The sequence below is a fragment of the Eubalaena glacialis genome, chromosome 1, assembly GCF_028564815.1.
Source record: "Eubalaena glacialis isolate mEubGla1 chromosome 1, mEubGla1.1.hap2.+ XY, whole genome shotgun sequence".
In the NCBI taxonomy this organism is placed as follows: domain Eukaryota; kingdom Metazoa; phylum Chordata; class Mammalia; order Artiodactyla; family Balaenidae; genus Eubalaena; species Eubalaena glacialis.
This window is the reverse complement of record NC_083716.1, coordinates 32,002,642-32,018,401: the sequence shown is the minus strand read 5'-3', so window position 1 is coordinate 32,018,401 and position 15,760 is coordinate 32,002,642. Positions and strand designations below refer to the sequence as shown.

The 15,760-nt window shown below is 48.2% G+C and overlaps 1 protein-coding gene across 1 annotated transcript in view; it reads right to left on the bottom strand.

Moving 5' to 3' along the window:
* The window catches only part of TLL2 (tolloid like 2), a 135,204-nt gene that overhangs the window by 26,165 nt on the left and 93,279 nt on the right, over positions 1 to 15,760 (bottom strand). The window contains exons 8-10 of the mRNA XM_061194834.1: positions 10,775 to 10,899; positions 8,055 to 8,170; positions 2,827 to 2,929 (exon numbers count right to left, since the gene is read on the bottom strand). Coding sequence (XP_061050817.1) covers positions 2,827 to 2,929; positions 8,055 to 8,170; positions 10,775 to 10,899 — 344 coding nt within the window. The remainder of the gene's footprint in view (positions 1 to 2,826; positions 2,930 to 8,054; positions 8,171 to 10,774; positions 10,900 to 15,760) is intronic.

The following is a 15,760-nucleotide window of genomic DNA, read 5'->3' as shown; positions in this document are numbered from 1 at the left end:
TAAACTGAAATCTGGTTCCTGCCTTTGGAGGAGGAGTTTAATAGGGATATCAAGAAGAGGAAATGCAGATGAGGACACTACAAGTGGACTCCATGGGGAGTCATAAAGGGTTCATTCATAAAAAGTTATGCGTCCATTATGCCTGGATTTTCACACACTGCCCTGGGAAAATATGCGATGCACAGTTTTTCAGAGCAAGATGCATACTTTCACAATCCGCCCTAATCCGCTCTCCCTCCTGCCAAAGGGGCATTGACCTGCCTCCTCCCGGCAGATTTCATGGCACTGACCCCTCCCAGGGACCAGCTCGGCCCACACAATGCACTTGTTCCAAACACAAAAGTTCACTAACAACTGCATTTGGAAACATCAGAGCAGGCCAAATAGTTGGCAAAGGAGAACTCCTGCAAATGAAGAATGACGGTTACAGGCGCGGGGCCATGCCTTGGCTACAGCACACTCGGCGCGCGCGCACACACACACACACACACTCTCTCTCTCTCTCTCACATCCACACACTCTCACACACACATACACACACTCACTGCAAAAGTGTGTAAAATATAAGCAAAACAAAAAAAGCCCAAACAAAAAACCATCATTGATAATGACGAACAGCAAAAGCTCCATCTAATCAATGAACGTGTAATCAGAGTTCCCAGGATCTGTAGTGAGAAAATTCTTGTTTCAAGTTCAAGGAACAGCTGGAAATCCCTCTGCCTGTGCCCATTTTCAGGAGCGTGCCTTGGCCCTCTCCATGGAACTTTAGGAACAGAGAGCTTCCCCCTCCTGAGCTTTTTAAGTCTATCACATTCCCTGGGGGGTATAGGGTTGCCAGATTTAGCAAACAAAAATACAGGAAGCCCAGTTAAATTTGAATTTCAGATAAACAACGAATCATGGCAGTCCTATGGGGAGCCCCTTCTAGATTCAGCAGTCCCCTTGCCCCATCAGCTGGACATCTAAGTTCTGACCTGATCTCAGCTACCAGCAGGCTGTGTGGCCTTAGCGAGTTGGTTTGCACTTGGGGAGTGTGGTTTTCTCATGAAGGTGTGTGATTAAGTGACTCTAAGGTCTCTGAGACTCCACGTTATCATGAAACTCCTCCCACACAGTTTCTTTTATTAATTATAAAATAATATCTGAATGCATTCTTGTAAAAGAGCCAAATAATCCAGAAGTATACAAACCAAACCATGAGGTTGCCCCCCACCCCGTGCTTCCTTTCTCAGAGTGCAAGGGCGCTCATCAAAACTTCTTTACAAATTCCTATCTATATGTACCTTTAGGAATTTAAACTCATGGCCCTCTGGACTGAGTGGGCTTGTGTGCCTTTCCCAGTGGTAGCCGATCTGGCTGAGACCCTTTGGCCATACAGAAGCTTAGTATCTGCCAGGCCCCCCCTGGGTTCAGCCAGACCCTCTGTCCCTGTCTCTTCTGATCTACCCCAGAATCTGAAACGAAGTTGGGCTCAGTCTGGCAGTGAAACTCCCCACCTTAGCTCTCTCCCTTCTTTCCGGCCTCCATCTTTGGTCAGTTGTCCTAATAGCAGGTCACACTCAGGCCAGTCATTCGCAGCATAACAAGTATGGTTTTTCTGCCTACGTGAAGACATGCCAGGGACAAAGTTTGCACTGTGAACTTACACTGGTCCAACTCAGAAGCCCACCCTGAAGAGCACTGTAGAAATGAGGACAACCCACTCTCAGCAGACACCTCCCACCTGGCTCCTTATGACTCTACTTCTCATTCTGGCTCCACCATGGTGGACATTTCTGGGCCAAACGAGTCCCCATGTCCATTGTCCTAACACTGATGCCATTGGTCCTCTATATGATGTTAATCTTCCCTGGTCACCCTGAGAGATCTGCCTCTGGTGACCAATCCTGAGTGAACTGACTTTTCTCTTTATGCCACCTGCCCACCTTCTCTCACTCAAAGGTCCACCTGCCTTTTCATGGATGAGTTCAAGCACTGTTCATCTCCCCAAATAAATACATGTTCATCATAGAGAAATTAGAAAATATAGCTAAACCAAGAACAACAACAGAATAAATTTTTAAAAATACTCCGTCATCCTGAAATAACCACTGTGTGTTATTTATTTATATTTCTTGTTTTACTTAATATTTATATTGTAGATCACAAAATGGTTTCTTCCAGTCAAATCCAGGCTGCACAATGTTTTCAGTAATTTTGTTTTGGGTAATTTGAGTCAGGAAATTTACTGTTCAGTTTGCCACACTCCCTGACACTTCTTACTTTATTATACCAGCCCCATCTCACTCATTTACACCTTATACCCGAAGGCATCTGGTTTTGCAACGCCTGCATCGATATACAAGTGTATTTTTGTTAAAATGGAATCCTACTGCATATCCTATTTTGCAACACCTTTTGTGTAGCAATGTACAATGAACATCTTTCTGTATCGATAAATAGTCCCCTCCAACTTTATTTTTAATGGCTGGATAGTTTTCCATTGAAAAGATGTATTATAATTTATTCACCTAACCCCTACTGTTGAATATTTAAATTGTTTTCAATGTTTCCTGCTTCACTGAACATCCCTGTAGCGAGAGCTTTGCACACTTCCTTAATTAGTTCCCTAGGATAAATTCTAAGAAGTGGAACGGCTGGGTCAAAGAGTATTCGCAGTTTTAAAAGCTTTTAACATGTGCGGCCAAATGGAGTGCTCAGAGTTTTACAATGACACCGACCCGTGAGAGCTTCCTGTGACTGGCGGGATGGACCCTTCCAAATATTAACAGCATCGCAGAGAGCATCTGAGCACTCCTCTCTTAAGGCTTTCTGAAGTCAACTCACCCAACAGGGGGGCTTTTCTCCAATAACCATCCCGGACCTCCACGTAGTCGTACCAGCACAGGCGGCTTTTAAACAAATCCATGGATGTGAAGTTTAAGACGATCTGCAAAGAGTTACCGTAAAGTGAGTTTTGGCAGCCAAGCCTGAGGGGTTTTGAAGATACGTCTGGCATAGCGGTGTTCTCACGTTACCCTTTAGCATACAGAGCTCTCAGACCACAGTAGGAGTGTCCTCTCAAAGGCACATTCACAGGAAACCTCATGACATTCAATAATAAACCTTAAACAGGATGGGGAATAAACAGAGGAGATGGGTTCTTTGGTTCTGTCTTGGGAATAACTCGGGCTTTTGAAGTCACTTGGTGGTTTATAGAAAGCAAGATGCATTAAAAAGACTGGACGGGATGCGTTGAGACTGGGGATTTGGAAGGAGGTAAGAGGTCTATGGAGTTTAGAGATACGAAAAGATCTTAAAACATCATCAATCATTCCAAAGGGTTTGGGGTGAGCCCGAGTGCATCCGAGCACCTCTGTGATCAATGTTCCCCTGGCCATGACCACACTCTTCTGACGTGTGGTATGTCTAATAGCCTTCCTACAGTTAATCCGTTCATTCATTTATTCATTCATTCCACCATTGTTAGTTGACCACCTACTGTGTGCCAGTCTGTGTTGGCCAATCAAGATAGAAAGATCAGTAAGACAGAGTACTTGCCTTTAAGGAGCTCAGAGAATGAGGGAAGGGCAGATGTGCCAAGCCAATTAGAACACTATGGAATAAATGCTGAGAAGAAAGGGATGGACAGAAAGGCATTCTGGAGCCTCAAGGAAGGAGAACTAGATTCTGCCCGGGAGAATCTGGAGAAGGCTTCTCGGAGGAGGTGGCATTTAACCTAAGGAGAATAGGGGTCCAGGGGCCAGAGAAGGAGGGCCAGACAGAATTTTGTTGCAAGGGACTGACACGAGCAGAGCAAGGAGATGTCTGGGGAGCCGCACTGTGCATCCAGCAGGGTCGTTGTGCGCGTGTCTGGAATGAGGGGGCAGAAGAGGTGAGGAGAAGGAGTGAAGGCTGGGGAGGTGGGTTCAGAGGGACTGGGAAGGAAGGTTTCCAGTCCCTCTGGACACAGGTGAGGCCATTCAGTGCTGCCCCTGCCCACAAGCAGTGGAGGGGGTGGGGTGGCCCTACAGACTTGGCACACAGGCGCTGCACCCCTTCCAACTCAGACGGCCCAGACCGAGGTCAGGTTTGCCCTCTCCCTTCACCCCCCTGCAAGCCCCACCATGCAAGGAGCCCGGGATTGTCTGGCTGCAGCTCCCAGGTGGGCTCCCTGCCCGTCCTCGGCGTGTACCTTGCCCGCCGTCTCTCAGCTCTTTTCGCTCTCCAGAGTCCCCTGAAGCGCCCTGCCCCAGCTCCTGCACCTCTGACCCTATCTATGGCTTTTCCCACTCGGGGGGACCTTGCTATCGGGCAGTTCATCTTTTTCTAGCATCTTCACTCTCCTCCCTCCGCTGGCCACTTTCTTTTTTATTCTTACAGCCCCGGGTCCCACTGTCTCTAAGTAAACCCCTTAGGCTGGAGGGCTGTGGGTCAAAGTTTGCAGTGCCCTCCCAGCCACATCGAAAGGACTTAGTTCTTTGTCCTTGTTCTCTGGCCCCTCTGCTTTGAACCTCTCCTCTCTGGTTTCCACCACACTCTCACCACACCACTGTTCTCTCTCCTTGGCTGGCTCCCGTCCTCCCCACTCCCCATTAACTGTAAGGACACCTCAAAAGAAAGCATTGTCCTCCCAGCTTCCCTGTCTGTAGGTGACACCCTCGCCCCGATCACTGAGGTGCTGTACCTTGGGGTTAGCTCTCCTTGGCCTCTATTGTTTATCCCAGTGCTGACGGACTTTCTTCCTTTGAGATGTCTGAGTTCCCGCTCCAGGTCAGTCTCGCTGCCCCTTCAACAGCCCTGCCTGCGTTGTTCCTGCTGAGATGATTCCGGAACCCCTCCCTGCTGTGCCCATGTCCATTCTGCACACTAGGTCTTCTGGATCAATCTTACACTTACAGCTCATGTTTACCAGATCCCTCCTGTGCTCAGAAAACTTCAGCAGCTCCCTATGCCCCCATCTCATAAATTAAACTCTGATTACTTTCCAGAGCCTCCAGCACCCATCCTATGTGACCTTATTTCCGGGTGCACCCTGATATATCCGTGCTAATAGGACCCTCCCATGCCTGGATAGGGGGCCCCTCCCTCCCCCTTGAGTCCTTCCCTGATTTCCCAGATGGACATGATCTTTCCCTCTTTGGAACTCCTTCCTCCCTATCTTAGAGTGATTCTAGAGCAGGCGTTTTAGAGGCAGGCAGATCTGGATTTCCTCCCAGCTCTACCCTTCCTGGCTGTGGAATCTTGGGAAAATACTTGTCCTCTCGGGCCTTTAGCTTCCTCATCTGTAAAGAAACATGCACACCATTGGGTTGTTGAGGGGACTGCACGAGAAACTATATGGCGTGTGTAGTGCTATGCCTGGCACATAATAGACACTTGATGAATGGCGATTGAAAAAATCAAGCCACACTGAATGTACACTTAATGCACCATGAACCGGACACACGAAGTGCTCTTCACATAGGCTGCCCGTCTTGAGAGTGTCCACCAGCTCCCTTGTTCAGGTCTTAGGACAAGGAGCACCGTCTTCCACAAAGCCCTGTGATCTCCTAGGAAATGAAGTCAGTACCAGAAAATAACTGGCCAGCTTACCTCCTATGTTGCAGTGTGTGTGTGTGTGTGTGTGTGTGTGTGTTTGTGAGATGTCACTTTTCTTTCAACCTGCTTGTGGATTAGAATCACCTCAGAAGTTAAAAAGATACCAGTGCCAAGCAAATGCCCCTCCTTCAATTAAATCAGACTCCCTAGGGGTGAAGGGAGGACCCCAACTAAACTCTAAGTCTCTTGAAGACAGGGGTTGTACCTTAGATTTCTTTCGTCTCTCCCATGGTGCTAGAATTCAGGTGGAAGGGCTCAGTAATCCTTGCTAACTGGTTGCAGTATAATTCTTTAGCCTTTGCTTTTTAAAATTTCAGAAAGGAAATGTTATTACAACTTCCTTGGTAACACGTTCACGATCTGAATGAACGGATAATTATTCAGGCTAATTATTTAAGTATGTTAGTGAACCATAAAGACCATAGGGGAAGAGGTGATGAACAAGAGGTGAAACTCAAATCAATCAAGTTTGCTGATGACCAGCAGCTCTGGGGAAGGCTGGGTGAAGCAGAAGTTGAAATAATTGGTGCTGGAATTTCAATGATATATTCTCCCTGCCCCCAGTCAGCAATAATAATTAAGGCTTGGTGAATCTCATGCAGTTCAAACATATCACAGAGCCTCTGCTATTCAGGGCAATTCAACAATTTAGGGATTGCCAGATCCCTTCCTCCTCCTCCTCCTTCTTCCCTCCCATGGATGCCTCCTGCAGGCACAGGGACCTCATCTGCCCCAGGCAGACAGGTCTGAAGTTTCTCAGGCTCACGATGACAACCACACGGTCATAAATGCTTAGAGCCAGAGGAAGGATGTGTGCGTGTGGCTGTTGTGTGTGTGCGTGTGTGTGTGGTATGTGTGCATGTGAGTCTGTGTGTATGAATGCATGTTCAAATGTCTATTAGCCTGTCCCCTTTGTGGAATAATTTAGGATGATAGTTAAGCATTCAGGCTCTCAGAGTCAAATTGCCTGGGGTCAAATCCCAATACAACAAACTGAGTAGCCTTAGGCGAGTCCATTTCCTTAACTGCAAAGTGAGTGTGGTAATAGCGCCAATCACATGAAGCTGTTGTGAGGATTAAATGAGAGACTCCATACGATATGCTGAGAATAGCGCCCAGCCTGTAGAAAATGCTCACAATGGTCTAAGCCATTGTTTCTCTCTAGTTATCACAGTATATTTAACTTAACATTTAAGTGGACTTTTTTTTACAGTGATGAATTAGGAGTATCTGAAGATTGGCTACAGTCACCTGAAAATCCAACACCTCCCACTGCACGCCCACCTGTAAGTTTTCCATTCAGCCGCTCATCCATCTACACATCCATTCAACAAATAATACTTATTGTATGACTCTGTGCCATGGGCTGTGTTGGGTGCTGAGGTGAACCATGTCTGCACTCAGTGAGCTTAGGGTCTAGAAAGGGGACGGCCAAATAGCCAGCAGTCATGATACTGTGAGACAAGCCACGACAGGTATGACTGCAGGGAGCTAGACCCAAGGGGCAGAGATGCAAAAGTAGCTGCATCTAGGTTGAGACAACATGAAGAACCCTTGGGTTTGTAGTGAAGTGTAGGGAAAAATACAAGCTTCGAGGTGCAGAAGCCCCAGTTCCCAGTTCTATATCTTCCTCTGAATGTGGGCAACTTTTAAAATGTCTGGGCCTCGGATTCCTTGTTCAAATAATGGATATAAGGAGATGAACCCTGCAGAAGGGTTAAGAATATACCACCCTTGGACCAGGGCAAAAGAGGCCCCTGACCTGGGCTCAAGTTTAGAGGGTCATGGAATCTTCAGACCCAAAGGAATGTGCCTATACAGAGTTTTCCCAGCTCCTAGACTGCACCTCAGGAGCCCAGGACCTTGGAATTCCCTGCCCAAATAGCCCTGAGGCCACTGCCAGGTGTACAAGGACCTCTGCCCTGGATCCATCCTCCCGAGGGTGGACAGCACACCTGGCCAGTCCACCACCACTGGAGAGGGAGCCAAGGAACAGCTGTTTACAAGGTAGGAGTGGAGGGTGCTTGGGATTGTGGGCTGGGGGTTGCCTTGGGTGCTCCTAGATGGAGCTGGGGCTGGGAAGAGGAAGAGGGGCCAGCTGTGGGTGCGGGCTAGCTCTCCCTGTAGTGACACCTTCCAGAACAGCACTCCGAGGTGTCAAGAAATTCTAAATTGGATCCTCGCCTTCCAGGGCATCCTGATGGTGTATTTATCAAGGTAGGAGGGTGGCACCTACTTTGTTTTACGTACTGTGAGCTTGATTTATAACCCCTGCAGACATTTAGTACATAGGCCTCCATTTGTATGGGGGAGGCTGGTGGGAAAGTCCAGAAATCATGAATGTTAAGCAAGCTTGCCCAGTGACTGGCACATAGTAGGTGCTCATAACATAACACCTATTATTATTACTATTCCTCATGCCTCACCCAACTCAAAGAATGAGCTGTCATTTCCTAAGGTGGTTTCGTACCTACCTTTTCCCCTGGAGTGACCGATATCCTCCAGACACAGTGGGAATAAGAAGGGTAGCCATTCGGGAAACCAGGTGCGGAAAAGTTTCCCGTCGTGTCCTGCAGGGTCTCCCCACATGCTGCACAAGCAAAACAACACGTGTGATCCGGGCATGTGCACACACTCCCCGCCCATGCAGCCCCCTGAACAGGGCTGCTGAGCAAATTCACCCCTTTACCAGCCAAAGCTCTCAGAACACCTTGGCAAAAAGCATGTCAGGCAGATTGACATTTTTCTGGCAAAATGTCAATAAAATAAAGGCAAATAAATGTCAATAAAAGCAAAAATCGGGGCTGGGGGCCAAAAAGTAACACCCCAGGGGTTTCTTCTGAGGCTCTCAGGATTGAGTACAACCTAGAGGTTTGCATCTCAGCTCTCTAGCCAGCTGTTTAGTGGTGGGCAAATGTCCCAGCCTTGCTGGGCCTCAGTTTTCTTTTCTGTGAAATGGGTGGGACCTACCTAGAGGGTTAATGAAACCATCTGCATTACATGAAATGGCTCAGTGCAGTGCTCAGCACACTGTGAGTTCCCCCCTACATAGCAGCCGTTATAATTACTGCTAATAACATCTGTGGCGGAGAGAATACAAAAGTGCAAGCACATGGAGCAAAAAGAAAATGCTTTGAAATTTATTTCAGCTGTTAGTTGGAATCTTGTCTCTTCTTTTTCTGCTACCCACCTCTGAAAGAGCTACGGAATAGTCAAGAAAACAGAGGAAAATGACCAGAAGCACAGGAAGCTGGAATATTCTAGAGTAGGCTATTCTGCCCTTGAATGTTTGAGGGTTGCCTGGAGTCTAGAACCTAGTCCTATGTATGTGAAAAATATTTCCCCTAATTTGTCCTCAAAAGAAAAGGTATCTCTATGCGTAAGCTTGGAAGCTGCAGCTTTTGTATCCCCTCATCTCTAGGGATTCAGACCCCAAAGACGGGTACATTGGTTTGCTGAGTGCCCATCCCTTCATGGGGCCACCTCCAAAGTGTGGGAAACACACTTCCTTACAATTCTTTTCCTACATGCAATTCAGCCTCTGCGCGGCAACCACCTTTGCTTTCAGTTACTACTTGAAACTACTTGAAGATGCAGTTTTTGGAGCTGCAGGAAGGAAGAGCTGGAGAACGGCCCATATCGGCCTCAGGAAATCCTGGATATTGGGGCTTCAATATCACGTTACCGAACAACTGCCAGGCATCATGAGGATTATGCCCAGCAGTGAACACCCCCGAGGGTTCCATGGAAATTATTTTAGAATAATCATCAACATTCTACAAGAACATATACATTACTGTATGTCTCCATGGTATTTACCAGCTGCTTCCAATCCTTTTGGGAAGTAAGAAGCATATATATTATAACAAAATAAATACTATGGCATTTCCCAGGGAACGCTATAAGGTTTCTCTTTCAATTCAGCAAGGTTATATGATACGTGTATCCTGTATTTCAGCCCTAACATGCCCCCAGATGACTAATAGCTGGATGGACTTATTTCCCAGAGTGTCATGATGGAGCAGTCCCACACGGTCCTTTGAGCACCCCGTCCTTTGCACACGAGCTGGGGCAGCCAGAGACCTTTTCTGTGCAGGTGCAGGACACAGATGGTCGGGGGGGTCTCCCAGAACCGCGGCCTGGAGGGAAGCAGTGCCAGCACTGCGGTCCTTTAGGGGTCGAGTATGGTTGTCGCTTTGTGAGTGAGTGTGTCCTGCTGGCAGTGTCGTTTGAAAAAAAGCTGATAGTCCAATTTTCTAAGATGGCCCCTATTTCAAATATTCTGTCCCATGATCAAACCACGTGTTTGGTCTGGGAGTTTGGAAAAGGTTGCTGGACCTTTTGGTAATGGAATTTCCTTCTCCCCCCCCCAAACCACCAAATCGCCTTCTCTCCCATCACTGGTAAAAACTTGGCTGCTGTAAAGGAGCGCTTTACACTGAAGCTCAGCAGCTTAAAGGGGCCAACGTGAGCTCTCCCCTGGGAGGCAAGGGGGGTGGGGTTGACAATGCTGAAGCCAACGAGATGGAAGCAAAGAGGGCAAAGTCAAGGGGTGGGGGGTTTTGAACTGGCAGAGAAGCAGACATCTGCTTGGATCCAGTGTACCGTCCCATCTCCAATGGCAGAATACTGGCCACTGACCAGCACCCTGGATGGCTAGGAGAGCCCAAGACCATAGAAATGATCTCATTTACAGCACTGAGATGCCCTCTGCCTTCCAGTGTTTGGGAAGCTGGCTTCTACCCTTTCAAAAACATTCTCCTTCACTCTTTGCCTTTCTGCAAAACCTGGGGTTCTTGTTTTACCAAACCCACATCCCCTACTCCCATAGAAAGGAGAGTGCTTTTACCCTTATGGGAGGCACACCGCATTGGACTCCTGTTCACTACCGCTCCACTACGCCTTCTTCCTCTTCTGAACGTCAGGGCTTTGCCGGAGAATTCCAAAGCTTCCCACAAATTAAGCTGTGGGCTCTAAGACCTATTATGTGCTTCACTACCTGCAATCACTCCACCGCTGGGCTTTCTGCACTGTCCAGCACCTCAGCACACCGAGAATGACAACTGCCAAGGGGGAGACTCTTCGTGTCCCCCAAGGTGTCTTCCCAGCACCAGGGATGTTTGCCCGTGGTGGTTGAGTTGAGTTGTCTCCGTGGTGCTATGGAGGCCCTGGAACCCCTGCGATTCACAGTTACCTGGGCATTTGTACAGCTTCCTGGCTTGAGCTATGTCTCCCTGACTGAGCCGCACACGCTGGCCGATGGTTGGCCTGATGCCATTGTCGTCTCGACGGGGGAGGATGGTGTCTAAGAAAACTCCTCTACAGGAAGAAAGGAGAGAGCGAGAAAGGAGAACGAAAAGTCAAGGCTGTCAGGCTGTCCGTGTGGGGATTTAGAGTCTTCATTTCCTTGCCCACAACTCCATGAACATTCCTACCCCTTGGCCTGCTCGCCCCAGGCTGACATGACTCATGACGTTGCCTCCCCTTGTGCTGGCATGTTAGCATTCCATTTCTTCAGCTGCCGGCTCCCTTTCCAATGGGAAAATGACTCTGCCAAGTTTAAAAATATGCCCTAGCCCAGTGGCCCTGAGGGCTTCCTTACTGAAGTGTACCGAGCATCTCCACAAAGGCCCTGACAGGTCCAGGCCCCAGGGCCCCCCACTGCACAGCTGCAGGGAGCACCATTCAGAGAGACAACTGTGTGAGTGGCGCCCTCTGGAGTTGTGCGATGGGCAGCTCCCAACATGGGTAAGTCTTGGAGAGGCTCCAGAGAAAGCTTGGGAACCAGTACAGTGTGAGGTTCTCAGGGGCTGGTCAGCAAGCGCTGGTTGATGAGTTGGTGAATAAAGCAGTTCAGAGTTTGGGGGCCTTGCTGGCAAGAGGGATAAGCAGATGGAAAGCGGGATGAATGCAAAGAACAGGAGGTAGTCAAGAGAGCTCTGGCCTAGAGATTTCTGTGTAAGGCCTCATTGCCACCTGTAAGGCCTCACATGCCTCGGACAAGTCCCTTCCCTCCCTGAGCCTCAGTTCACCCCTCTGAACAGTAAGAGATTGGCCTAGATGGTCGTGGCAGCCCCTTCTAACTTTCACATCTCATTCTGCTCCAATGGGAGCGAAACCTAAAAGGAGCAAAGCAGACAAATTTCCACCAGGATGCCTGGCTGGGTACTGGCTCTATTCACACCTCCATTTTGTGGGTGTGGTTTACCCCCTGCCTGATCCTCCCACTCTGCTTCCAGACCCCCAACCTGGGACCTCTCCCAGAGGGTAGGGCCTTCCCTTGAAACGACACCTTCTCCAGTTACCACCCTATTCCTTTCTGTCCCTTCTTAACCAAGTTTCTGGAAAGAATTGTCTCCATTCTCTGTCTGGCTGCCTACCTCTCCTTCACTCCTCAATCCAACTGCGATCTGACCACGCCAGCAATGGTCCCCAGTCCCTGACCAACTGGCAAGTCAGATGGACCCTTGCCAATGCTCACCTGCCCTCTCTGCAGCACCGCCCCTTTGCTGGCCCCTCCTCTCTTGGACTCTCTTCTCCCTGGTTCCCAGGCACTGCTCTCTCTGAGCCGTAAGTTAGGATCTCGTTCTTCTGCTTCCCAGGAGTGCTATCCCTAGGGTTCTGCCCTCTCCCTCTTCTCTCCTCTCTCCTCTCTCTTGCTCCACTTGCTTCCCTGGGTTTTAACTGACACAGGCTGACAGCTAATTCTCTGATTCCAGCTCTAGAACCATCTGCTAAGACAGAAGTCTGGTGACCCCTCCACCGCACTGTCCTATGGAGCTCTTATATCCAACTCATTCAAAACCTAATGCATTCCATTCTCCTGCTCCTTCCATGAACCTGTCTCCTGAGACTGAATCTGAAGGTGCCCTTGGCTCTGTCTTCTTCCTCCCACTCCCTTGTAAAAACCGGGAACCAGGGCCTGTCCATGGCACCCTCTATACAGCCCTTGAATCTATGCCTTCCTCCTCATTCCAGACCACTGGTTTAGCGATCAGCATCTCCTTCCTGAACTCTCTTTCCAGTAGCTTCTCAACTGGCCTCCCCCCTGTAGACTCTGCCACCTCTGCTCTACCCTCCACAATGCTGCAACGTGATCATCCTGAAATGTAAGGACAGGCATGTGCCCGCTCTGCTTACGGGCCTTTGCCGACTTCCGATCACCACCTGGATCTCCAGGCCTGTGGCTCACTGGCTTCTGCCTTTCTCTCCTGATACCTCCACCTCACTCGTTATTATAAGCAAGCTAGTACTCCTGCTAGCCCCGAAAATGCCCTTAAACAAGCTGTCCTCTGCCAAGGCTGCCCATCCCCCATCTTCTTGACCACTACCAAACTCCTGTTCATTCTCCAAAACCCCATCAGATGGCTTTCCCTCTTAAAAGTCTTCCCAAGCCCTTTCTATCCCTCCCATCCTGAGTGAACCACTCCTTCCTCTGGGCCTTATTCGCCTAATACGATATGATTCTTCTTATCATACTGTATTGTCTTTTTTGGGGTGATGATAATTGTCTTTTCTGCTAAACAATAAGTTTCTTCAGCAGAGAGACTGGGTCCTTCGTCTCTATGCCCTCAGGGACCAAAGCGTAGCCGACTCAAAAAATGCTTCTTGAATTAAGTTACACAGCCAAGATAGGACACTGGCAAAAGATTTTGCAAAATAATTATTTATACTCAAAAGGAAATGCAAAAATGCTTGCATTTTTACCTAGTTATTAGCTGCTCTTTCCTTTTTCTTCTCTTTCTCTCTCAAACATTTCCTTTTCCCTAAATTCTGCACTACCTTGGAAAATATATATTATCCCTAGTTCCTCCTTTTTGTTTGTGTATATACTTTTCCCCTAAATCAGATTTCAAGCTCATTTTCTTTCCTATATTAGCACACCAGAGCCTAGATTGCCTGCCGATGTCCTTTTCAGCACCACTCTCCCCAACATTTAACCACTTGGCCTGTCTCTCTCTAATTCCCATCGCCTCATCTCTGGGTCCTTTAGAGAAACTTTTGTGGAATCTTTGGTCTCCCTCAGTGACCTCACCAAGTTTGAAACCACAAGTGATAACTCTACATAAAATTCTAAATTCAATCACATATGAATCTTAAAAATGGGTACTTCTGCCCTAACATAAAATGTGTTCACTTGTAATCGTTTTCTTGATTCTCCTGGAGAAAGACATTTTGCTGCATGAAATGCAAGGCTCAGTACAATCTCTTGGCAACTCAGGCTAAATGACCATGCGGAAGCCCACACAGTGTAGGCAACTCAGGCAGCAGCCTGCTGTGTGGAGAGTGTGTGCTCACACACGCTGTGCGTTCACAGGACCTTCCTATGTGCCAGGCCCTGCCTGGACCCTTTAAATGCACCATCTCATTTAATCCTCATAAACACCCTAGATGTTTATGCAGGTGCCGTTGTTATTAGGGGTCCACTCTACAGGTGAGAAAACCAAGCCTGCGGAGCCTAAGGGACTCACCTGAGTACAAAGCTAGTGATGGGGAGCCAGCCCTGAACTGAACGCAGGCAGGCCTGGAACCTGCCTCCTAGCATCTACCTCCCTCCAGCCAGTGTTTCCCACCGCCCAAGAAACAGGTCTTAATGTCTGTTAGGTACATGGTAGAGTTAGGAAGCTTGGAAACCTCTAAAACCAAAGCAGGAGGAACAACCTGGGCTCACACTCAGACAGCTCTGCGAGCTGAGACTCCCTCCCCTGCACGCCCCTGAGCCGCCAGCACAGCGGTGGGCTGTGGAAGAAAGATGTTTACTACAAGAGACATACCTATATAAACCGCTGCAGTTACATCCCCCCTTTTATGTAGGACACTTTTAGCACGGACATTCTGCTAAACTAAGAAAGGGTTTGGCAGATGCCCTTAGGGAATAAAACTGTCAGCTCTGAGTTCCCCAAACAAAGAAGCCCCTGTCCCAGAGAACTGTCTCCTCATCTCCTGGACCCCTGCCCAACAAAACCTCCAGAGACATCACTCCCCAGAGCCCCGGTCCAACCATGGGGAGGAGGGAGGGACTGCAATAAACTAGAGGGAATAAAGTTGGAAGGAGACAGCTCAATCGTAAAGACACACGAAGATTGGGTTTCCCATCAGCAGGAATAGCACTTGCCTCTGAGATGAGCAAATGTTCTATAGGCCATTTTCTGCTCTTTTACAGAATCAAAGACAATGTGCAGGCTACCTCCAGGGGATATGTGACCGAGAGTAATGACATGGAACTCGGGAAAGGGAATATCTTACAAAAAGTACCCAGTTAAAGACTCCACTGATAAATGCCCCCAATGAACAAAGTAGTCTTCTGAAAATCCATGCAGAAAACTGGCATAGGGGACAATGCTACAAAACAGATTTGCCAAAACCGTTCTCAACTCTGGGGCAGGGGTGTGAAGGTAGCTGCGGTGGATTGTTAAAATAACAAGTCATGCATCCTAACATCCGTATCCCTCTGCAACACGAAGTTGCAACTCCTCCCATTAAGAGGTAGAATCTCTTTCTTCATCACTTGAATCTGGGCTGGTCCTGTGGCTTGCTCTGGCCAACAGACTGTGACAGAGGTGATGTCATGCACATTCTAAAGCCTGGGTCTTAAGAGTCTTAATGAGTATCGCTGTGGGAGCAATCCCAGGCAAGACCAGAGAAGAACGAATCAGAATGACCCACAATGTCATAAAAAATAAGTTTTTATGAACTGTTAAGTTTGAGGGTAGATTGTTGTACAGCAATAGATAACATCATGGTAGCAGAAGGGGACGTCTGCCGCCCTTTGACACCTTCAGGGAAGCTGCTCCTCTCCTAACTAGCCACCCATCACACCCATGTGCTGCTCCCTTGCCAATCTCCCTTCTAGGTGGACTTTTGATGGGGAACTGTTATTCCATGGGTTTGGTCCATGGTTTTCCACTGGTCTGTGCTGATAAAATGCTTCACGCTGACAACAGTGTTAAAATGGTTATCTCCTGAGGGGCAAAAGGGATGGCATTATGGGTTAGAAGTCAGAAAAAAAAAAAAAAAAAGAATTTTTTTTTTCTTGAAAGACAAGAAAAGAAATGTTGGTGCCAGAAGATAGTCTGTCTGCACTCTTGCCTCGGCCTCTGGTTTCAGAGCTTTGCACAGTTACTGGCACATCGCAGGCATGGAGAAGGCAATGCAGTTTCTACATCCCATTAGTAGTAAT